The 25,494-nt window shown below is 42.3% G+C and overlaps 4 protein-coding genes across 5 annotated transcripts; 2 read left to right on the forward strand and 2 right to left on the reverse strand.

Annotated features, from left to right (window-relative positions):
- Window positions 1–661: 661 nt before the first annotated feature.
- LOC134189380 (Krueppel-like factor 8) lies at window positions 662–5,040 on the reverse strand. Its single transcript, XM_062657621.1, has 4 exons — window positions 4,969–5,040; window positions 4,454–4,509; window positions 3,952–4,367; window positions 662–1,306 (listed from the first exon to the last, which is right to left on the reverse strand). The coding sequence occupies exons 2-4, from the start codon at window positions 4,460–4,462 to the stop codon at window positions 937–939; spliced, it is 795 nt and encodes a 264-aa protein (XP_062513605.1). The 5' UTR covers window positions 4,463–4,509; window positions 4,969–5,040; the 3' UTR covers window positions 662–936.
- A 492-nt stretch (window positions 5,041–5,532) lies between these two features.
- LOC134189379 (AN1-type zinc finger protein 2A-like) lies at window positions 5,533–18,327 on the forward strand. 2 transcript variants are annotated; one of them, XM_062657619.1, is made up of 11 exons: window positions 5,533–5,620; window positions 5,692–5,734; window positions 7,076–7,202; window positions 9,813–9,902; window positions 9,967–10,082; window positions 13,822–13,851; window positions 13,906–14,001; window positions 15,380–15,455; window positions 15,543–15,643; window positions 15,697–15,778; window positions 18,181–18,327. In XM_062657619.1, the coding sequence occupies exons 1-11, from the start codon at window positions 5,566–5,568 to the stop codon at window positions 18,205–18,207; spliced, it is 843 nt and encodes a 280-aa protein (XP_062513603.1). In that variant the 5' UTR covers window positions 5,533–5,565; the 3' UTR covers window positions 18,208–18,327. The 2 variants fall into 2 exon arrangements, with proteins under 2 accessions (XP_062513603.1, XP_062513604.1); XM_062657620.1 differs by lacking the exon at window positions 18,181–18,327 and having other exon boundaries at window positions 15,702–15,778.
- A 22-nt stretch (window positions 18,328–18,349) lies between these two features.
- On the reverse strand, window positions 18,350–19,040 carry LOC134189381 (protein DPCD-like). Its single transcript, XM_062657622.1, has one exon. It carries the CDS (start codon window positions 18,962–18,964, stop codon window positions 18,350–18,352), a length of 615 nt encoding a protein of 204 aa, XP_062513606.1. The 5' UTR covers window positions 18,965–19,040.
- Window positions 19,041–24,385: 5,345 nt separating this feature from the next.
- Window positions 24,386–24,987, forward strand: LOC134189950 (uncharacterized protein K02A2.6-like). Its single transcript, XM_062658348.1, has 2 exons — window positions 24,386–24,395; window positions 24,473–24,987. Exons 1-2 carry the CDS (start codon window positions 24,386–24,388, stop codon window positions 24,985–24,987), a joined length of 525 nt encoding a protein of 174 aa, XP_062514332.1.
- The last annotated feature ends 507 nt before the right edge of the window (window positions 24,988–25,494 follow it).

Genomic DNA, 25,494 nt, shown 5'->3' on the forward strand with positions numbered 1-25,494 from the left:
GTGGATGGGCCTGACCAGATGGTTTTCATTGCTGATGCTCTAATAACAGCGTCGTATTGATATAAAGGGTACTATTCAAAGGACTCGATGCAACAGGAGATTGTACTCTTCCATGTGTATCACATGATGCCAGAATGTCAGTTTACTCTCATTTCTGCAATTGTCACTTCCTTGTGACTGGCAGATTGACCACGATCGTGACTACAAAATAACATTTACAATTGAGTGTGCTACTTGCACTGATTACAAATGCTGATTAGAATTGATCCATATTCAACATCAAGCAGAAACACACAATAAGAAGACTCTGATTACAAGTGTCTCCATATGTGATCTAGAAGTAGTATTAAAGGTCCGTTCTTGCTACAGGGCTGTGACTACATTACAAGCTTTCCCTAGTCAGTGTGAAGCATATTTTCTACGATTCAAATAGATGAGGTACAGTACTAACATGACATACACTACCCATGCACACACACATACGCATGCCCCAACACATACGTGTGCACGCTCGTAGTACAGCAGTATCCTAGTTACTTGCAAATATATCAATAGTAATAAGACCAAGATCCTCTTATATATATATATATAGTATCTGGTGACATAAGTCTAGGCACAGGCTGTTCCTCTCCAAGTCATAAGCTCTGCTTTCATTATACTAGTCAGCTGTGACCAGTAAAAGAACCAAGTTTCATTTTCAAGTTCTTGTCATTTTATTAATAAGTACAATGTGTCTTTCTTTTATAAATACATCTGTACGTCCACGTGATACAATTAGTCAGTCTAGCAGAACTTACCACATTCACAACGATTATGAAAAGTACCTGTAATAATATCCACTTCCTCTCTTACACTATCTAAATTTCTTATAGCATTTCATACGTGAGTACCTGCTACACTGCTACAAGCAATCTTTATGTCACCAAAGTACCCAAATTATGCGGATGCTTGAACTGAAGGACTTTTGTTGGCAGAGGAACGGCTGGTGCTTGTCGTTGTCTTAGACTCACAGTGACGTCTCCTGTGAAGACTAAGGTGGTCTGATCGAGAAAACCCCCTTCCACAATGCTCACACTTGAAAGGTTTATCTCCCGTATGTTTCCTGTAATGTCGAGTCAACTCATCAGATCGAGCAAAACGCCATCTGCACTTGGGCCACGAACAAATATATGGCTTTTCACCCGTGTGAGTTCGAATGTGAGCTTTCAGATGAGAACTTTTAGTGTATACCTTGCCACATCCTTCATAAGCACACCTGTGGATCTTCCTGCCAGTCTCAGGATCGGTGTGTATGTGTGGAAGAGTTCTATAACCACAGCGACAATTAGTCCCAACAATATTTGTTAAATACTTTCTGTAGTTGATCCTACATTACAGTTGCAAAACTAGTTGTTAGCGTCAGTGGCTTAACATTATCGGTAAAGTACGTTATGACTATTCCTGTGTACATTCTATTCAATCTCATTTTAAAGCCACTCGGTAACAAAAAGGACTCATATGATCATCTATTATAGAAGCCAAAATAAGCAGAAACACTGTACACTATTGAGTGCAGGTTCTTTCTTATTTACATTTCACCTCTCCCTCCACACTGGTATTGCAGAGAGTAATTGTGTCATAACATCTGGGAATCGGTACCTCGGCACAAACTACTCACAGGCCTCCTAGTGTAGCAAAACAATGCACAGCCATTCCATATTTCAGTCTCTGCTAACTATTGAACTGCTAAAGAGTCAATACACAACATATGCAGCTTGAGGCCAAGAGTGCATTCCTTTCATCTACGCTAATTAATTCAAAACTAATCCGAATTAGACAATGAGGTCATCTAGATTAGACAATAACTGGTTCACCGAAACATCTTGAATGAGATTACACACTCAATGCTGTCGTCCAAGGCTTGATAGATGGACTGCTCTTGTGAAGACAGTAGTAAAATAGCTACCGTGATCAGTTAGTTATATGGTTGTTGTACTACTTAGGGATGACGCAGAGACTTTGTTGCGTGCTCATTTCTGTGTCGACCTACCAAATAGAGCATGCGCGGACTTCATTTAATCTGTCTCACCTCTCAGCTGGAGTAGCTGGATGAGTTAATCCAGCTCATCCAACACATTTGAGAAAGACAAAGAAACGTCAGAATACCTAATTCAGATAATCCAGCTCATCCAAATTAGTTGAATTTAGATAAAGAAATGCACTGCAAGTAAAATCAGAAATCCATTATACTACTAGATAGTACATGGCCTGTGATCTTCAACTTTTCAAACTACAAGTAGTGCACACAAATAAACACAATACAAAAAAAAGAGGCCAAAGACACAAGCAATATGTAGCACACACACTGTGACATGCACAAAAAAAATGGACAACGGACAAATGTTAAGCCCTCCATGTCTTTCGATGTCGACCTTTAGGTCAGTTGCGGAGATAAGCTCCCCCTGCCTCTAGAGACAGGGCCTCCATGGGCTACATGGAGTCTTGGGGCCAGCGCTACAATCCACCTGGAGCTTGGCCAGAGTCTTCCAGGGGCACTGACAATGGCGCAGCTCTGGGACTGGACACCAAGGCCCACACGTACCCATCTGCTGCATGATGTTGCTGCCAAGCCAGCGGTCTTGTCCACCCCAGTCAATGACCAGGTACTCATTTATACTCCTGAGTCGAGAGAAGCAAGAGTGGGTGAGTTTCTTGCTCAAGGAAATTGTGACAGTGTCGCCTCCACAAGGATCAAACCTGCAACCCTCATCACGGAATACAAGATCCCGGATGTCATCACCAACGCTCTACCATCTGCTCCACCGCACCCCACTCTCTCTCTCACACACACACACACACACACACACACACACACACACACACACCTACATCTGTGCACTACTCAACAAGCAATCTCCTGGAGCCGGGCCAGGTACTCACAGGAGCACTGGCTTGTGATGCCAACTATGGTGTGAGCACCCAAAGTCTCACCTGTACCTCAGCAGCTGATGGTCAAGTCACAGTCAATGGCTGCTACCGTCAACCCCAGTAAATGACTAGGTACTCATTTAAGTACTGAGTCAAGAAAGGCAATTGTGTGTCCTTGCTCAAGGAAATTATGCCTGTGCTCATCTCAGACTTGAACTTGTGACCCTAAGGTCCTGGATGTTTCCACTCTCCAAATGCGACTCTCTAACGATTGAACTACAGACGCCACACATGGTAAAATGGTAACATCAAGGGCTGCCTTTTTCAAGGTCATGCCCCCAGCCCTACCATCAGCTGGGTCAGGTACTCGCAGGAGCACCGACCCGTTACACCAACTGAGGTGTGGGCGCCTGAAATCCCACCTGCAGCTCAGTGGCTGATGGTCAACTCACAGTCGGTGTCCGCTACCGTCCCCATTCAAAGACCAGGTACTCATCTATACTCCAGATTTGAGAGAGGCAATTGTGTTTGAGTTCTTTGCCTATTACAAGAAATTACATCTGTGCTCATCCCAGACTTGACATCATAAGGTCTCGGATGTTTCCACCATACACACACACACACACACACACACACACACACACACACACACACACACACACACACACACACACCACGCACGCACACACACACCACACAAACACACACACACACACACACACACACACACACACACACACACACCACGCACGCACACACACCACACAAACACACACACACACACACACACACACACACACACACACACACACACACACCACGCACGCACACACACACGCACACACACACACAACATACACACACACACCAGTACCTCTCTTAATTGTACCGGTTTTTAATCACAAGAGGAAGACACAGTACCAGAACAGGACACAAAATCCTGTACAACGCTAACCCGTCAAGCTTCAAGCGCACCCAAGTACTAAATACCCCAACAAGAAGACACCCTAGCTTCTACACGTCCTAACCATAAAAACAACTTGCCTTGCTTCGATAAATTGAGCAAACTCTTGGTTGACTGCAACATAGTTCTGTCTTCCGTCTGCCAACACACTTCTCTCCGAACTGGAATCATCCGGCGTCACATCAGGCGTCACCAGGCCCGGCATACCAGTATGGGTTATGACGACCGTCTGTACGGGCAGCTCGTGCGTGGCCACGAACACGTCACCTCGTCGGACGACAGCAGACGCCTCGGGAAGAAACGTCTGCGGCAGATCGGCAACACCGAGACCAGACGCATCCGGATTGACGACGGACACAACCGGCTCACGACTGTACGCGACGACAGACTGGGACGCGTCCGAAACGCCGTCGGTTGGTGACGAGGAGCTCGCAAGCACAACGTCCGGACACTCGCTGCTGGTTGCCAGTTCGCTTGTTGACTGATCGAGATCCTTCTATGCGCACAAGCAGTCGCATTGAGATGTGACAAAATTGGTGCGTGTAAATACCAGTGTGACAGCGTGCTATGCAAGCCACTCACCTCGTTCATCGCCGCCCGATATCGTAGACAAATAGAAACGGCAAGATTGTTTGTGGCTACAAGAACGCACAACAGTCGCTATGTCATCCAATCGCTCTTTATAAGCGCAAGTATGTGGAAGAACAACAAATGGAGTGGACTGTGGTGATCGATAGCTGTGTTCGCGGTTTGCAGTGTTCGATAAAGGAAGAAATCTGCTGTCCGTTTCATAACAATGAAATGGACAACACATGCATCGTGTGGACGCGGCGCATTGGTCACAACACAGTGTTGGGCGTGTCCATAGTGAACGCCCTTGCGAAGACGCAGGTAGCGACGCTTGGGAAATAGCCGTGCACGTCGCAGCAGCGCGTTGCCGTACATTGCTCATTAGTTTCGACACAAAATAGTTGCGAATCAGCTGTAGCTATGCAAGAATGCGCAAAGGTCGGGAATCAGGGCAGTCCGACCACGACAAGACGAAAGGAAGTAGCACGCTCGTTGTTTGAAGAAACGAATAAGACGAGAAAGCTTACCACTCGCACAGGATCGCTGACGTTCTGGCAAAGTGAAAGAGGAGAATAGTGGTGAGTAATCCGGGACAATTCCGGTTGGTTTGATTTCAATTTTCTTCTAAAAAATCGAGCGAAGCGAGCAAGTCTGCAGATAGAATGAGTGAAGTTACATGTCTGTCGGTTTACAAGCCTACTTATATAAAACGTGAGTTTTGACCACAACCGTAGTCAAAATGATTTTTAGCAGCACCTACAATTAATTACCATATATTGATAGTTGTTAACTAAATAATTAATTAAGTTTTTATAAACGGTACTAAAATGTTGCCACGATAACAACATTTATGATTAATTAACAATAACCTCTTGCACTCACCCGTAGGCTTTAGAAGTTACTTAATTATTTATACTAATTAACTAATCAGCAATTATACGCTATCATGTAAGGTCATCTCTCCAACTGCCTCTTTGAAAACTAAAAGGAGTGAATTTCCTACGATCAGTGTCCTGCTCGCTTGGGGGGAATAATTTATTTCTATCAAATTCTGGAATAATATTTATACGGGAACTAAGAAATGTTGAAATCAACGATTTTTTCTATACTAGCTAGACTAGTGAATGGAATTTCCCGAACTTGGATCTCAGTGTGCAGTTCAGACATGCAGACAGTTGGGTGAGACCTGGCGACTTCAATTAAAATGGCATTGAGCTAAATAATTATAATTTAGTCTCTTTCTACTCTAGATTTTTTGCCGAACGTTTGTGATACATGTCACGGAGTGTTCTGGTAATGTGTCTAACAGTAACTTGTTTCGTAATTATAGTGCTTGTAAACCATTATGACTAGGCGTGTTGACTCTCATAGTCAACAGTCATTTTTTGACTTTCGCGTAGGAATGTGTGAATGAATGGTTTTAGCAGTTAGGTAACTTAATTAAAATTCTACTTTGGTCATATCAGTTAGGTAACCGCTTGATTTAACTGATGCTGTATGGCATAGAGTGGCATCGTTTTAGTTCAGGTTTTACAAGGTTGCAGTCATTCATACACATTTAAAAAATTACTGGGGGGGAGAGAGGGGCGTGTAGCGTGACCTCTAGGATTAAAAGACTAGGATTTTTTAGACTTCACGATGCTCAGGGACACGCCCACTTCTTATTTGGCTGTAAACCGATACGTTTGTGCTTCCCCACACACAACGTATACTTACATGCATACCCAGACCCACAGTGTACATAGCTATGTACCCGCACTTGTGCAAACGCCTGGTTGAAACATGTCTATACAAAAAAATTAATTAGCATACAGCTGACTATAATAGTAGTGTATGCGAGTCAGCTAGAAGAATTGACAAAGACAAGATGAGGCAAACCGGCGAATGCAAAATACTTGCAATTGGGAGCTATAGGTAGATCGATCGTACGCTTGTGTTTAGCCAATATGTACTCTATACTATACAGAAATTAGATGCAGTTCTTCTAGGCATCAATTATAAGTTTGGTCTTTTAATTTAATAACAAACCTGCTTATACCGTATAAGATGAAACATTGGCGGGAATTTATATTGGCGGTTTTCTAAGAAATTGATGAACAAAGCGTATTGGCGGATTTTATTTTGGTGGTCGGACATCGCTGTTTGATAACTGATTTGATGTCTTACCATAAATAAGTGGTCATGGAGGAGTTTGTGATTGACAGCAGTGTTGGTGGCTCGCATTTCCCTAACTTAATTTTTGGTTTCCAACTACTGTCAGTCTGCCTAGTGATGAAGAACTGCTGTGTTAGTGCAAAGAACGGGACCCGCTGACAGTCCAGCTTCATCCATAGCCTGACGGCCTCATTCATAGGCACAACAGATGGCAAGCAGGAATTACTTACCACCTTGTGGCCTCATTCGTGTGATGTGCAATACCACCACATTGCCGGACGATGCTTGATCCACGTGAGTGATGACGTCAACATATCTCGGTGGCCAAATTAATGGCGGATTTTATATTGGCGATTGCTTAAAAATCTGCCAATCCGCCAAAATAAATTCCCCGCTAATATTTCAGCTTATACGGTATTACATCGGCATGTAACTCACACGTGAAGCCGTGGTATGTAATATGAGTTGTGTTGCTATTAGTCATGAACATAGCAGATATGAAGACCATCAGTGTGGAGAAGCATATTTGAAGGATGTAAGGGTACCCATCTGTCCTCTTTGTGATAAACCAGTGCCTGTCAGAAGAGGTGAAGATCCTAACATCAAGGTAGAGTAGAAGTTTTATGTATTTTTACAGTGTTCAACATGCTGTTCAGACTGCTGTGTGTTTGGTCTTGATTTCTGTTTGTGAGTGCATGAACAGTGAAAAGGATTGAGTAGATAGTGTGCATCTATCTTGACAATGAAATAGACTTAAATGCATGTTCAGTACAGTTAGATGTCTTACTAGTTAGTGACATGTTAAAACAGAGTTTGAAATGTGAGTGGTATGTTGATTGTGCTTGCATTAGAGTTATATGTGAAATGAATGTGTGAATGTCACCAAGCAATACTTCTAAGTTAATTAAATGAAGATGCAGAACACAGGAGTAGTTAGGGTAGCCTCGCAAGCCAAGCCTTCCTTCGTGTTCACTGTGTGACCTCACGTGGTGTTTGCTTGCTTGCTTGCACGTGAGAGGAGGTGCTTGAGCCAGAACTGCTTGCACGGAGGGAAGGCTTGGTTGCAAATCCGTACGTCAGCTGATGACGTGCAGCGGCATGTTCACGTTATGAAACCTGACCTAAATACATTGTTTCCATTGGTTGGTGACTTGATGCAATTAGAGTACCTGAACCTTTTAGCTAAACTGTTTAGTTTCTTGTTCTCACCCCACAGGGTGATCATATCGCTAATTATGCTGGTCAACCTGCTGTGATTTCTATGCTGCAGTTACCGTCACTGGTAATTTCCTACATCTGTCAGTCTAGTAGCATCTTCCTTTAGAGATGTTTTAACAACGCACGGAGCAAGACTACAAAGCTGCAAAAATTGCCTTGTGAGGAAGTCTAGACATGTACAGTTGCCCTCGTAGCACGGTTGCACACTTGCTCAAGTTGCTGCTGATTGGTGAGGCTGCATCTGAATGTCAGACGTTCTTGGACAACTTTAATTGAAGTCAGTAAGGTGGAGAATAGAGCATTCGCTCTCTTCACAGTCTCTACTGAGTAGTTTTTTACTGTTCCAGGATGTAAGAGAATGGGATGATGTTGTTTCGTAACCTTGGTTTGAAATCCAAATTCGTAAAACCCTACTAAAGATTGCCTCGAGTGAGACTGCATGTAACTCAGTTACAAAGAATCTAATCTGTCCGTTTGGGTCTGGTGTCATATTGCATACAAACCTTACTGACTCGTGTCAATGCACACTCATTATAATAATGTTAGGTCAAACTTTAATCAACTTAGGTCAAGATTTGTGATGTGAACATGTCGCTGCATGTTATCAGCTAACCTACGGATTTGCAACCAAACCTTCCTTCTGTGCAAGTTTTTCCGGCTCAAGCATCTTCTCTCACGATAGCCTTGCGAGCCAAGCCTTCCTCTGTGCTCACTACGCGACCTCACGTGCTGTTCGCCTGCTTGCACGTGAGGGGTCTATTGATTGGCACTTTTCCAGGAAAGGAAAGATTAGAAATGTGGGTTAGGGTGTTCAATTGGGGTGCTTTCTTTTTTCAGAAAGTTTGGAAGGGCCTTTCCGTACTTTCCGCTTTCTAGCCTAAAAAGCATAGAAAGAAAATTGAAAACAGCATCACATGAGTTAAAGTCCCAGAAGATTACTTTGAAATTGTAAATGGTTTGCAAATACAAAGTGCAGAGGAACCTATAGAGCTACAAGAGTGCAAAGGAGGGCTATATTAAGGTGCAAGATTTTGCAACGTTTCCTCTTATTTGCTTTATGGTGTATGTAAACATATGTATGAACATCATCTGAACAGTAGTACTGTTGCAACTGAAGCAACAACTGCACCGGTATTACCATATTACCCCGCTTAGAAGGGCATGCTCTTAGTGCGACCAAGGAATCCTACAACTGTAAGGGCATGTCCTTCTAAGTGAGGTAGCTTCAATGATCCAGACTGTCAGTAAGTTAGTGCTAGCACAGTCTGCAACTTGCAACATGGCGTTGTCTGCAGAGGAGTTGGAGAGTTGAGGGAGATTTGAAGAACAGTCACCGTCAGCCTACTAATAAGAAAACTGCCAGAATGTACACAGTGAAGAGGAAGCTTGTCGCTATAGAAGTACGACGAGTACGGCGGTAACATATCGAAAGCATCATGAGTTAGACAATAAATAGTGGTGTACCTCGAACTTGTCTTCAGCATTGGGTGAAGAAAAGGGAAGAGATCGCGAACTGACAGAACCAGAAGAAGACATCCACACAGTCATCACAATGGGAGAAGACAGCAATAAAGATGAGAACGAAGGAGAAGACAGTGGTTAGATAGAGTGGAAATCTGTAGCATGTGAAAAGATATGCAGGGCTTTAGTGAGTAATTGTTGTGACTTAGTAGATCTGTGAAGACTGGTTAGTGTTTGTTTGAATGCATTGACATGGAAGCATGTGCATAATCATACATTGAATGTTGAGTTAGTCCCTCACCTTAAAGGGCATGCCCTTATACTGGTAAACCTTGTGCTATAAGGGCATGCCCATCTAAACAGGGTAATACGGTATGCACATGTGCAATGCATGTCACCTTTCCTGTTCCGAACAACTTACAGTTCTATTTGCACTGTTTTCTGTTTTTCTTCTTTCTATGTTTCTCGTCTCCAATTGAATATGCCATAAGTATATTGCGCATAATATGGTAAAGTGTGCTTATGATACTGCTCACAGGTCAATGAACACATTTCTCAGGACTGTCATTCAGAGAAAGCAGGGAAGATTTCATCAAGATGCTCATTTCCTGGATGCAAAGGCAAGGAGGTGTGCATGACTATCAGCTGCAAAAGCATGTTACTGTTTATTATTGAAGTTTGTGTATACATAGCTTGTTCCTATCAAGTGTGCAGAGTGCAACAGAACATACTGTCTTCGACATAGATTTACAATGGATCACAACTGCACAGGACCCACTGTTGCAGCTGGACGCAACGCAGCTAAAAGGTAATAATGTTTGATGCTCTTTACATGTATGATTACAATGTGACAATGCAATTTCAATGTTCTATACACATCACATAACTGTCTAGTACATAGTGTATTTAGCAGGAAATTATTAGACCACTCACATGCTGCATTAGGTTTGTAAATGCAATGTCTCAGAATGATCAGTGATGGAGCATTCCAAAGTTGTACGTAGTTCATAACAGTCTTGATTGTGTGCTAAGGTCAATGCTTTTCAAATTTGTAAACACATTTCTTCACCTGATGCAGTTGTAGTGGAGCCAGGTGGGAGCAAGAGCTGGTTGTTTTACCTAGGTAAATGAAGGTTTAGAAAACTATTTGAGCTAGGTTATCTTCAAAGTCAATTATTACAGATGGTTTTAGTTGTTTCTGTCAGTGTGTACCGTACGTCTTGCTTTGCACATCTTGCTTACTATGCAGACTGCTACTACATCACAAGGTGTAATTACCAACTAGACAGCACTTGGAGAGTGCAAACTTCCACTAAGGCAGCTCAGTTGCAGATGAATTGCACTGTAAATGCTGTTGTAAGTGTGCTATTGTTGTCGAGCATGCAATCATATCCACGAGGAGCTCCACCATGAAAGACAACGGCATGTTCAGTTACATGGAGATGGTATGGGTGTGCAGGAGCAAAATTGAGAGTCACCTTTTCAAGTGGAGCCTATCCCTTGATTGGGGACCCGAATTTGGATTAATTTTGAAAACTAATCAATTGTTCCCTTATCAAAGTTCTATCATCCCCTCAAATTTCATCAATCCATCCATGTTTTAGAGCACCGGTAATCGTTCTAATAAACAAACAAACCAATGTCAATGAAAACATAACTTTCTTGGTGGAGCTAATGAAACATTATCAGTATCGGCATATTCCTCAGGAAGGTAGACTGACAGTGAGACTATCACTTTGTTGCTGACCATGGCTAAAAAATTTGAAGAAAGCGACAATATATAGGATTTTGTAGGACAGATTCATGTTTTGCCAAATATAGTTTTACAGGTTTCTTTACACACGTGCTTTACTTAAGCTTTGCTAGCTGGCGATCTGGTGTTGTTTTACTCTGAGTAAACTTAGTGTTTTGCTACTGTTGGTATTTAGTGCTGGCTTGTATAATATAACCGGGTGGTTGGTCTGTGAACAGTATCTTGTGTTGTTATTTGTTTGATGTCTCCTCATACTTGAACATAGGCTCGAGAGTCCAGCCGGTCATCTCTCCCGCGGTGGAGAAAGACCGGCTGGAGACGTTCGCCACTCAAAGGAAACCGCTGCCTCTCTATCCTCCTATCAGGATTTACACGTGTGGTTAGTGTGTTGTGCATGCACGTGTATTCACGATAACTGCTGATAGCAATGCCCATTGCTATTGGCTCTCTACTAATGGCTTTGTAACTGAGTAGTCAATTGCTTTTACCATCTGATATCACATTTTGTTAGCGTGTGAGCTACACCCGCATGTCGTCTTCTCCTTTGTCTTCCTTTTCGTACTTAGAGGAATAGGCAGCACATGCAAACCAACTTCTAGTTGTCGTACGTTGCATGCATGACCATCTACGAAGCGTGGTATTTGCTCTCAATGCAGGGTGACGTGCAGAGCTAAGATTTGCGTGCATTGCAGTCGACCTTTGGTTGGCCTCTGTGGTAAACTTTGAGTTTAGCGCTCTTAGAACGAGAGACAGACAACGAGAAGAGCTGTCAAGAGTTGACCTGTTGTTGGAGAGTGAAATTACATTAGCAAAGAGCCAATAGAGACATGCATCCCTGTCGAGGATGCACAAACATTGAACAGCACTCTGATTGGAGGGTAGAGAGTCGGTGGTTTGTTTGAGTGGCGAATGTCTCCAGCCGACCTTTCTCCGCCATGGGGGTGATGATCGGCTGGACACTCGAGCCTAACTTGAAAATGGCATTTTGAGAAATTGTGTCCTGCCAACTACAAATAGTACTATATCTTAGCGTTGTTGCTTTTCTGACTTGGAAAGACTGTTGTGTGTATTGTATAGATGTAAAAGCATCGCACTTGCAAACCCAGTGACTTTTGGCTATGGCTTGTTCATAATTTCTGTCAAATGCATGTGATATCGTTTTTTTGTCATTAGATGGTCAACGTGTATGTGAGGCAAATTGTTTATTTACTAGTTGTGAATTAGCAGTAAGGGCGCATCTCCATTATGGCCTAAACATAAGTTGTTTAAGCCAAGCATGTTTAAGATTTAGTGCGTCTCCACTAACGTTAAACCTGTGTAAACATAAACCTACACAGCTTTTGCTAAACCTAGTTCAGAGGTAGTTTAGCTCAAGTAGTTTAGGTTTAACGGTCACGTGATGGTAATGCAGGCTGATTGAAGATGGATGCGAATTTTAGTGCCTTTGCAGTGTTTTCTTTTTCTCTGGAGGATACTTGAAAAGACAAAATCAGAAAACAGCGTTTAGATGTTGCAGAGAGTGAAGAGAGAGAGAGAGAGAGAGAACGATTTCTTCGACATCTCAGACCGCCAGTGTTCCATCTCTCACTATTGCTGTGCACTCCAACTTGTCATTTGACGCTTTCGCCCACACATCCTCTGAGATAGCGGTAAATGAATTCTGGCGACGCAACAAAGTCTCAGATACTGATGTTGAGATATTGGATAAACATGGTGGACATGACAAGTGGAGACACTTCCTAACTAAACAAGTTTAGATTCTAAACAAGTTTTTACGTTAAACCAGTTTAAAGAGCAACAAATGGAGACGTGGCCTGTAGGTGGTTGTTTGGTGTAGCATTTTCTGTTGTTTCTAATTCTTTAGCAACAGAGCTGGACATCAGCAGTCATTCTTACTACTGAAAGTTTAGAAGGTTCTGTACTTTGTTTGTTTGAAATATCAGAATGAAAATGAGATAGCACTCTCAAAATGAGAGATGTTTGAACTTATTTTTGATTTGTTTTCGTGCTAAGAAATAGTTGTAGAGAAGCAGTGGTTAAAAATATTTTGCTGTCATGCTGTATTTGGTCTTCGTGCTTTTGATGTGTGTGCATAGTCTTTATTACAACACATGTATCTGGTTTGCAGAATTTTAAATATTATAAGTAATGGTGATAATTTATAAATTGAGGTTATAAATATCTTACGTGAAGGAGGTTTGGTTTAGGGGTCATTCAAAATTATCGACAATTTCACGAGTGTACAAAGTGCATGCTTTTCTTAAGCCCCCTCTCTCCCCCAAAGTGTACGCAGTATTTTTTATGCATACTTCAATAGCTTGACCTTGGTTCCATTTATTAGATAGTTGACGTGTGGTCTTCAATGCTCCTGCATTGATACAGTTCTTTCATTCCAGTTGACCTGCTTGAATGACGTCAGTTCAAGGTTTCCGGTCATTCAAGTGTACAAGACGAAAACATCGAGAAAGTCGTGGTAGAGACAGCTGGGCTCTATGGATGGCTGATGTTGTTCTAGAACAAAACCGGAATAGGCTGCTGTGGTCATACATGTTTGCAAATCCTGTACATATGGGTGACTAGCATGAGAACTATGAATGATGCAATTCTAGTCATGGAAAACAGAGAAATTAGCACGAGCCATGTGCTACAGATCAACGTTTTATAAGCGTACAGAGGCCATAACCCTTTCCCCCTATCATGCGTGCTCTTTGTACACTCGTGAAATTGTCGATATTTTTGAACGACCCCGTATTTTAATATATTGCATTTTAACTTGTTGCTGCCACTTTTGTAGCAGATGGCAAACAAGCAGAAGTGATCAAAGGTTTGTTGCTGAAGTTGTTTCTTGAGCAATAGAGACTGTTGTGATATAATGTAGGCCGGTGTCTTCATCATCACACAAAAGGGCTGCAACAGCAGGGCCAAAGAAACCACAGCAGACGTGCTTGAATGCAGTTGGTAGTGAATTGAATAGGTGAGACACACAATACTCTTTTCAACATATAAGGCGCAGTGGTGGATCCAGGGTGGTTCTTGGAGTGCCTAGGCACTGCCTTTTGTCAGGTCACAAGTAAGGATATGGACATGAAACTACTATGCTGGAAAGCAAAATGGGACGCTATTAAGGAGACATTCCTAGGGAGCCAAAGAGCACTATCAAACAATGTGACAAAACTGTAACATTCTTACTCTATTCTTTTAATAGTTGCTCTTTAATTAGTTGCTCTTGTGAGTGCAGTATCAGGGGTCTGAAGTGTCTCAAATCTTATACATACGGTTTACAATGGGCTAAGAAAGGCTCAATGGACTTGCACTGATGCACCTGAACTATTGATTTGACGTTGATTATGATGCATAAGTTTACTAGGAAACATCTTTACAGAATGTTTCTTTTGAACATACCGGAATAATGTATACTGTGATTTCAACCAACTTTAATGAAACCTCATTAAAAGTGTCCAAGCATTTTAGTTTGCACTACCTTTTTTTCCAGTCTGGATCCATAACTGAGATAGTAGTTTCATGTAGTTACATTGTCTTATTTTTGTTATTAGAAGTGAAGTGTGTGTGTTGATTGTAGTTGTGTGATGCTATTATTACCCGAGGCCCAGATATCCAGGGTTAGGGTATAGTAGTCGTCTGACGAGCGATCGTACGACAGTATTTTTGGTTTTGCTTTAATGGGGGGGGGTGAAACCAGACAGCAAGTACAGACTGTATTAGGGAAATTCTAAATTTTTACATTGTAAGTTAATGATTGCTAGCAAATTCATTCGTAACGGCGAGGTGATGTTGATAATTTGCACATTTTATTGATTTGAATGAACTGCTGTAGATTTAGCAATGCAGTATCAGTTTGCTGCTCAAGCATGTCACTCTGAAATGAGAATGTTAATGTACTGTTTACCCATCAGTGAAACTGCGAACCAAGCATTAACAAGACACTTATGACCGCGATGTAGGTAACTGGAAACAATGTGATTGTAACTGGTTGTTTGAGTGCAGTTGCAGACAACTGGAAGTGCATGCATTCGTGTACAAATAGACCTCATATATCGTCATGGTGTAAGAAATTATGCAATTACGTACAGTCAGATGTTTGATAGGCAGGATCATGATACTTTGACACACTTGAGTATTTAAACTTTATTTAATTACTGTCTTTGGGCTAATTGTATTGTGCGTCTTGTACAGATGCTGAAGAGCAAGGATGTAACTAAATTATGTACATGTTGGTCTATTTTTTGACTAGTTGCTTTTGTGTGTTGTTTTGGATTTGAAATTTACCATGTTACTTGACAGACAACGGTAGTGCTTGAGGAGTAACTAGCTGTCATCTCAACTGTCTGTAGACTTAGACAAGAAAGACAAGAGCAACACCGAACTCCCATGTTTCATGGAGCCACTGCTAATCTACAGCAGCAAACGGTATGGATAATTTCCAAGTTCACATTGCTGTTGATGTCGATATGATCAGTGCTTGTTGCTTACCTGTTTCTATCTTGTATTATGGAGACTGAAGATGAAGCATTAACTCGTGCTATCCAGGAATCATTGCGAGATTCTTCAGTGTCGAATTCAAATGTGCAACCGCTGCCTGACGCACAAACTGCAAAGTAGATTTTTCAGACTTAGTTTTATGTGTGTAGTCTGACAGTGTGTTTGGTAGTGAAGATGATGCTGCATTAGCACAGGCCATTGCAGCATCCCTGGACGATCAAGAGAAACAGAGAGCACAAATGAGACAAAAGGTGAGGTAGTAATAATAAGTACGTTGTTGTGGAGATAATTTTGTTGTATGATGCTTGCTGTCAATCTGATTTTATTCAATATTGGTTTGTTGATAGTTGTGAAATCATAAGTGTACTAGTCCACAAACGATTAGGCTTGAGTGTTCAGCTGGTCTTCTCATGGGGGGAGAGAGATGATTGGCTGAACACTGAGCCTAACACCCCATAAGTCCGAGTGCGCGCTGTGGGCAGTGAAAATTGAACCCGCCCCGAGTCGAGTCCCCAAGAGGGGTCCCCGGCAAGTCGAGTGCGAGCCAGTTGAAATTGCACCCGTCCCGCCGCACTGCGTGTGTACTGACAGTCTACTTCCTGTCTCTAGGCATGACGCAACTGCCGTGTACGGACAAGATGGCGCTTAGCGCAATCATATGTAGATTATATGTATCAGTTGCAAAATTGATTAGTCAAATTAAATCTGATAATAAAGGAAATTAATAAAATGGTTTGTATTAGAAGACCTCACTCCTGTGGTGGAGTTACATGTCTCACATGTCCAGGGTTTCATACAGTACACCCCGGGAACTCCAGCATTTCCCCTACCAAAACATTAGACACTGATGACATCATTTGAGTCAAGCCAAGGTATTAAAGTTTAACACCAAGTTGATTTAGAATGGCACATAGTCAAGAGTCACTGACTCGAGATATTAGTAACAATTGAAGACTTCACAGTAAAACTGCGTCGAATGAACTGTATCGCCGCCTATTTCTGGTAAGTCCGCGCATTGATTTGTTGGCCACGCTCCACACCATAGTACTCCCCTACCAAAACTCAAATCCTGTATGAACCCCTGATGTCGATTATAGTGAGAGTTGTCTGTTTGTTGTGACTATTATTGTGTTATATTGTTGTAATGACTGACGCATGGAAGAGTACAAACTGTTTGTGCAGACTTTGCAATAGTGCTAATCTGCACTTACTATCAGCAACAAACCATATCACATTGAATCTGTCAGGCTGTTATGATTAAATTAACAAAGCTAGCTGGAGAATTTTTTTAAAGTTGCAACTATGGGAGACAAATTTTGGTGATGTTCAGTATATTGTAGTGTATGCGTATTTTGTGGTGCACATATTGTGCACAGGAACACAGACAGATGGAGGAAGGTACTGTACTGTTGGATTGAGAGGGGGAGAAAGAAAAAAGATTTTTCTGTCAATTTTGGAATTACATAGAGCACTTGTTTTCACTGAGACTTGGTAATTTTAGGATTCTGATTCTTACCTGCAAACCAACATGACAAAGTAAACATGCTAAGTAAAATGTGGAAAGATAAGCTTTGTTTTACAAGGATGAGACGCGCACACGCACACACACACACACACACACACACACACACACACACACACACACAGTGATTATCACTGTGCAGGTCTGATGGTTAGCATTCCAATCAGTTGAACTATTGATGCAGCTGGTTATACCAACTAATTATGGTGTTTCTTCACTTGAACGATGTGTCATTGTAACATTTCAACATTATCCTATGGTCGCATTTTATTGGAGCATGTTGTACTATTTGAGCATGTTGTTATTGTTTCAACAGTTACTGTTTCTAGCTGTCATGTGTAGCATCTTGTGTAGTAGTCAAAATTATACCAATCAGGTAAAGACCAACTGCATGTGTTAGGTGTTCTACTCAAGCATGTCGTTGTAAGGTTTCAATGGTGTTCTAGAATGTCGTTGTTTTTGAAGCATGTGCCCGGATCCCAGAAATGTATGGAAGATAGAAGAGGTAACACATGTTATCCTCGGAATTCCAGACTATTTTAAAGTAGAGGTTGGGTACTCCAATTCTACATACAGTATACCTAGTTTACTTTAAACTGCTACTGTAAACTTAGGAATTCGGAATATCTCTAAAACATGTCTCTGTGACTGACTTTGGTTATGTTGTCGATGATTTTGAACCTTGTTTTGAGGCTGATGCAGACGTGCTTCCTTTTCTTCAAAGCCATACTGTATTCCTATGCACTGGCAAGTGAAGACAGGTAGGGAACGTGCTTGTTTATATGACGAGTTTCTACTCCCAAGTACCTTCCGTCTGAGCTCCAAGGTCTCACACGCACTAGTAAAGGTGCCTAGATCTTGGAGGTCTGGATTAGGGAGGTTTGAGTGTGTCATTCAGTTCAAAGTTATGAATGTATGTATGTATGTACCAGTATGTGTATTTGTTATATCTATGGTACATATAATGTCCATAATTCTAGTCTACACTAAAAGAAATAGCTACTTCACTCTTTAGTTCGTGATGTAGACCTAAATCCGGATACTTGTTTGCTGCTGCACTGCTAAAGTTAAAGTCATGCTATGCTTGAGCTGTGTACTTGACCTGCTGTTGTTATTTATATTTTAATACAGAAAGAATCCAGCTGTACAATTTCCTGAATACGGCAAAGCAGTCAAACCGACAATCACAGGAGCTCAAAGAATATAGTATATGATACAAATTGACGTTCATAGCAACTACAGACTTTTTAAATTGAATAAAATATAACTGCATCATTAGTTGTGATGTCTAATATGTTGATTAACTCTGTGGGCATTCGACGTCGCCATCATGAGTCGCTTTCAGTTTACTCAGCTCTTTCTTCATCAGCCTTTCCTGTTCTACGATAAGCTGTGGCTTCTTATAAGAGATAATTAGAGTGTTGTTTGCATGGGCGATAGACAAGGCTTCCTGCTCCAGTTTCAAGCCTGCTCGTGTCATATCAGGAATGTCATACTTTTTGAAATATTTCCTGTTGGTTGTCTTGACAACCACGTGTTTTTGTTCGTCGTCCACGTAAACATTGTATGTAGGAATTAGATACGGCAAATTACGAACTCGCCATTCGAATGCTTTGGCCGTATCTCGTCGGACAAATACTGGGTTGGTGCTACTAGCCCGGATGTGCTCTGATTCCAAATTCAGTATAGCTTGGTAAGGAGCCTCTCCCACTTCAAATTCCCATTGAGTAGTTGTTCCTAGTGTTGATTTACGACGCCACTTCCTCACAGAAAGCTCTCCAGTGCGTTGATCGTATTCTTCAACCATTTCTTTGCCATCTGGAAGAGTGAAATGAATCTTTCGTTTTCCATCTTGTACCAAACATGACTTCTTTGCAGCTTTCAGAGTTTTAATCCACGAACTTGCCTCAGCCATGTGGCGATCCACATGAATAAACCAATTCTGATTTGCGCATGCGTGATTAAGATGTCTGGGGTTGAAGTGCTGTACACAACTGCTGATCAAAAATTTAGACCTACTCCACTTTCAAGGCTCTACTTTTGTGTACACTGCGTGTCTCTAAAGAGCAAGCGATGTGTGATGCACGAGGTAATGTGAGATGCTCGACGTGTTGCTGCTACATCGTTCTGTCAGTTGTGGTCGCTAACTGTTGTAGTTGGATTCTATTTATTTACCGTGCGAATTGGAAAATATTCCTACTGCAGATGCTAACGTGAGGAAGAACAGGTTGGTACAAACAGAATTTATAGAAATTATTGCGATGTGACTGCATTTCTATACAAAGATACGTACATATGAATACATTTGATTTAGTGTACACGTGCGTGTCTGTCACTGTGTGGTGTACCCATGAATTCATGTTGTCACTGATGGTCAGTAATCAAACAAGGCAACTTCTGAAGCAACATAACATAGAGAAATGAAAGGAGAGAAGGAATTTGACGCTCCATTTAATTCTCTAAATCAAGTAAAAATTTTGAAGTCACTTTTTAAATTTTGTAAATTTTGTAAGAACCAACCAGTTTCCTAAATTTAATTGCTTCCTATTTTTGCGGAAATCAATTAATCAATTAGATGAAATTATTTTCCACACTTTTTCAATCTCTTTGTTTGCAGATGTTATCATCAGTGTTGCACCTGTTTGTATTATTATAGTGCAATAGGTTTGAATTTGATGTTGTATTTTAGGTCTGCTAATTCATTTAGCTGCCCTCTATGTGAAAATCCTTTACAAGTGTTAGCTGCTGCTCTTCCCTTACTTCCATCACCAGCTGCCTCAGCTTTGGTTGAAAAATCTTCAGTAACATCTATGCCATCTACCTCAAAGGACACAAGTGTGAAGAGGAGTTATTACATGATGTGCGTTGTGTGCAGGTGGACATCACGAGATTCTCACATGGATGATGCTAGTGTTGGTAAAGTGATAATAATTATTGTGACAATTTGTATGCCATTTGTTGGTGAGATGTACATTTTGCATATACAGCGTCAGGAGCCTGGCCTAATACTGAACCAGAGGAAGTTGAGCAGGTTAGTAGTGTGTATTTATACAATTAAATGTTTGCATCTGTGTGTGTGTGTGTGCGTGCGCGCGCGCGCTGCTGTAGCTCAATTGGTTAGAGAGTGCATTTGGAGAATGAAAACATCCGGGACCTTGCAGGGTTGCAGGTTCAAGTCACAGTGATGGCAATCTATGGCATAATTTCCTTAAGCAAGAAACTTACACACAATTGCTTCTCTCGACTCAGGAGTCTAAATGAATACCTGGTCATTGACTGGGGTGGATACGACCACTGGCTTGGCATCATGCAAGTAACATCATGCAAGTACATCATGCAGCAGACGGGTACTTTTGGGCCTTGGTGTCCAGTCCCAGAGCTACGCCATAGTTAGTGCACATGGATGACTCCGGCCAATTGCAAGCTCCAGGCGGATTGTACCGCTGGCCCTAAGCCTCCAAGTAGCACATGGAGGCCCTGTCTCTAGAGGTAGGGGGAGCTATCTCTGCAACTGACCTTAAAGTTGACGTCGAATGACGTGGAGGGCTTGACATTTGTCCATTTGTCCATTTTGTGTGTGCGTTGTGTGTCGTGAATGTTAGGTGAATGTGCACAACAACTAGAATAAACAGTTGGTGGATATGTGGCATAGACACTGACATCTATTTTGTTCTCTTTGAAAAAGTGATCGGTAGATAGATGGGTAGCCTGCTAAAAGTTGAGCTATGTATATACTTTAAGGGCTTATAGTTCTTTGTGGTGACAGTAGGTTCTCATAAGAGGAATGTGTTTATTGGTATGATAATAATACAGTGGGTGTGAGAATTTAAATACTGCTTAATAGAAATCCTACAGAAAACTTTTACACTACACTGTCTAATCTACTGCTCTGCCCTGTATTTTACCACCACAAACTGGAAGACTGGACATATGAAAGGTACACTTCGTTGTTTAGTGCTATGCCTCCACAAACTTGATTACATGGTCTACGTAATCAAGTTGGAAGTTTGGGCTAAACTACAGGCAAAGCTGGATATCAGAGCATAGTCACCATTACAAATAAGGAAAACGTATGGGAGCGATTTTGCAATCTTGTTGAAGTAGCAGAGTTCGGGTCGCGCGTAGCCTCAAAGTAGCTACGCAATCAAGTTTGCGTGGGCGTAGCTAAACGACGGAGTGTACAAACTATATGTAGTATTAGCGCATTAGACTAGTTGGACCCAAGGCTTGTAATGTTTTATCCTGTATGTAACTAATACTTACCACGAGGTTCATCTGAATCAGACCCGGCTCGCAACATCTGCAACACTACGTGGTGACAACGAGTGGGATTGAAGTTAGCAATGGCAGCTTCCACATTTCCGACTCCTGAACCGTTCAATTTCATCTATCCCGAACAATGGACGCGATGGATCAAGTGGTTCCTGAGATACCGCGAAGCGACAGGTCTGTCTGACAAAGCAGGCGAAACCAGATATCGACACTCATTTACTGTATGGGCGACAGAGCAGAAGACGTCCTGGCGTTGCTGAATTTCACAGAGGACGAGAGAAAGGACTTCATCGTGGTAGTCACAAAGCTTGAAGGGTATTTCATAAAGAAACGCAATGTAATTTATGAAAGAGTGTGTTTCAATCAGCGTGTTCAGCACTAAGGAGAACCCGTGTAGAACTTTATTACCGCACAGTACCATCTGGCAGAACATAGTAGATTTGGAAATCTACACGATGAATTGATCCGAGATTGGATAGTTGTGGGCCTCAGGGATGTCAAACTTTCAGAGAGATTACAACTAGATCAAGACCTCACATTAGAGAAGGCAATCACGGTCGTTCGCCAGAGTGAAACAGTCAAGAAACAACAGCTCATACTGAGGGCTCCTACTAATGCAGCAGAGGTAGCCCCAGTAACGAAGACCAAGAGCAAACCACAGAAAAAGCCACACCCACCCGTTAGACAGCCTGAGAGAAAAAACCAGGTCAAGGGGGCGTGCCACCGGTGTGGGAAATCACCTCACAACAGACAGAATTGCCCAGCTAAGGAAGCTAAATGTTATAAATGCCAAAAGATTGGACACTTTGGCACCGTCTGTAGGAGCAAGGAGATCAGTACCGTTACTCTGGAGAGGACCCAAGAAACGGATGACCTGTTGTTTCTCGATACACTCACGAGTGAAGGGCGTAGTAAACCCTGGATTGTTAAGCTACTTGTGAATGGTAACCCAGTCAACTTCAAAGTAGACACTGGCACAGACATGACAGTCTTACCGGAAAATTTGATCACCAAATGGAAGCATGATCTGTCTCCATCTCAGAAGCGCTTACAAGGACCTAATGGCAGATTTCTAGATGTCGTTGTTGTGTACTCCTGCACATTGCAGAGAGGAGACAAAGGCATACAAGAAACAACTTATGTCATCAAGGATCTCATACATCCCTTATTAGGAAGACCAGCTATTGAGAAACTAAATCTTCTTACCAGGGTTGATGCAGTTTCAAGCCTTTGATCTCACATTATGGACCAATACCCGGACGTATTCAACGGATTGGGAAAACTGTCAACAGAGTATCACACCGAGTTGAAGGACGACGCGAAGCCTTATGCTTTATCAACTCCTTGAAAAATAGCCATTCCTCTCTTACCGAGGCTAGAGGAAGAGCTCAATTGCATGGAGAGAATGCAAGTGGTCTCTTGCATTGACACCCCAACTAACTGGTGTGCAGGAATGGTGATTGTCCCCAAACACAACGGACGCGTCAGGATATGCGTAGATCTCACGAAGCTGAATGAGAGCGTGAAGAGAAGCCGTCATATCCTTCCAGCTGTGGATGGGACTTTAGCCAAATTACAGAGAGCCAAATTTTTACTAAACTGGATTCCCATTTTGGCTTTTGGCAGTACCTCTTACAAAGGAGAGCACAGTGTTAACAATCTTTATAACACCTTTTGGGTGATATCACTTTAACCGCCTACCATTTGGTATCAGTTCTGCTCCTGAGTATTTCCAGAATGAGATGACAGGTATATTGGATGGTCTACCAGGACAGGTGTGCCACGTGGATGACATTCTTGTTTATGGTGAAACCCAGGCAGAGAATGACAGCTGCCTCCATGGTGTTCTAAAGCGGTTGCAAAGCAAGGGCATTACCCTCAACATGATAAATGTGAATTTTTAGTTTCAACCATGAAGTTTCTTGGCCAAATCATCAGCCAGGGAGGAATGAGGCCAGATCCGGAGAAAATCAGTGGTATAACACGGATGCTGCCACCCACGTGTATACCGGAACTAAGAAGAGTACTCGGCATGGTCAACCAACTAGCCAAGTTTGTGCCAGATCTTGCAGAGAAGACCGAGCCCCTTCGAACCCTTCTCGTAAAGGACACTCAGTGGACCTGGGGAGAGGCACAGAAGCAATCATTTGAACTGATCAAGCAAGCTCTCACTAGTGCACCAACACTAGCTCTACAACACAGAGAGAGAAACCAAGTTGTCTTCAGATGCTTCATCCTTTGGGTTAGGTGCAGTTCTCCTTTGCCAGTGCCAACCTTCAGGAGATTTCAAGCCTGTGGCATTTGCATATCGGTCATTGTCAACAGTCGAACGCAGATATGCACAAATCGAAAAGGAGGCGCTTGCAATCGCGTGGGCAGCTGAGAAGTTTTCTCAGTTTCTGATAGGGAAAGAATTTAAAGTGGAGACTGATCACAAACCATTAGTTCCTCTACTGGGCAGCAGAGCTCTAGACGATCTACCAGTTCATGTGCAACGATTTCGTATGAGATTACTACAATATCGATACACTATTTTCCATGCGCCGGGAAAACAGTTGATTGCGGCAGATGCACTTTCGCGTCAACTAGTATCAGAGCCAGCAGTGGCAGACAGAGTTCTAGAAGCTGAAGTTGCTGGATATGTTAACACTTATGGAATGTCTTCCAGTATCAGACTCACGCTTGAAGAGAATTATTGTCCTTCAAGATGAAGACGCAGTATGCAGTAAGGTGAAGCAGTTTGTTGAGTCAGAAGCCTGACCACAATATCTGGGAGGAGATTTTCGAGTGTTCTGGAATGTCCGCAATCAACTGCATATTTAAAATAGACTTGTACTTCGCAGGTCAAGAATCGTGATACCTCCAAGTATGCAGAGAGAGGTACTGACTGCGATTCATGGAAGCCATCAAAGTATCACTAAGTGCAGAGAGAGGGCCAAACACAGCGTCTGGTGGCCTCAAATTAGCACTTAGTTGGAGTCGCTTGTGAGCAACTGCCCAAGTTGCTGCAGGGAAAGAAGGAATCCGGCAGAACCATTAATACCAACGCCGTTTCCAAATACCCATGGCAAAAAGTTGGCACAGATCTTTTTGAATGGAAAGGTCGTCAATACATACTAACTAGTAGTGGACTACTATTCTCGATTCATAGAGACTTCTTTACTCACGGACACCGCCTCAAATGCAGTCATAGACCATCTGAAGTCGATTTTTGCGCATCAAGGGATCCCTGAGGAGGTCATATCTGACAATGGACCGCAGTATGCTTCAGAGTCATTCAAGAGGTTTGCAAGAGAGTATATGTTTCAACATACCACATCCAGTCCTTTATATCTTCAAGCCAATGGCGAGGCAGAACGTGCTGTAGAGACACTCAAGACTCTTCTACGAAAGAAAGATGATCCATACTTAGCTCTTCTTAACTATCATTCAACCCCACTGAGAAATGGATATAGCCCCACAGAGCTTTTGATGTCCAGAAAATTGAGAATGACAGTTCCTATTGTCGAGACCCAGCTACAACCTAGAGCTCCAGATTGGACGTCTCTGGAAAAGTGGGAACAGAAGAACAAACAGGCAATGAAGGAAACATTTGATGAGAGACACAAAACGAAGGAGTTACCTCCACTGAACCCTGGGACAAAAGGTTGGATTCCAGATCGATGACAATATGGCGAGATAAGCTCGGACCCAAAGAACAGATCTTACATGGTACAAACTCCATCAGGTCAAGTCCGACGAAATAGAAAACACCTGAATCCCATCCCGACTGGCATATCTGAGTCAACCAACCAATCAGAAGTTCCACAGCTAAACCAGTCAGTCGAACAGAGCAAGGCTACTTCTGGAAAATCTACCACATGTGGTCAAAGAAGCAGCCTACAACTCTGACAATTCACAGCGCGAGTCCACGTCGATTGTGAACCCTTTGAAGGACAGACAGTGTTGCGTTCAGGTACAGTTAGTTGTCCCCTCAGCATTTAGATCTGTAGAAGGGGAGATGTAGTATTAGCGCATTAGACTAGTTGGACCCCAAGGCTTATAATGTTTTATTCCGTATGTAACTAATACTTACCACAAGGTTCATTTGAATCAGACTGGGCTCGCAACATTCATGACACTACACAATACAGAACCGGAACCTGAAACCATAACCGGAAACTGAAACCAGAA

Source organism: Corticium candelabrum, chromosome 14 (assembly GCF_963422355.1).
Source record: "Corticium candelabrum chromosome 14, ooCorCand1.1, whole genome shotgun sequence".
NCBI lineage: Eukaryota > Metazoa > Porifera > Homoscleromorpha > Homosclerophorida > Plakinidae > Corticium > Corticium candelabrum.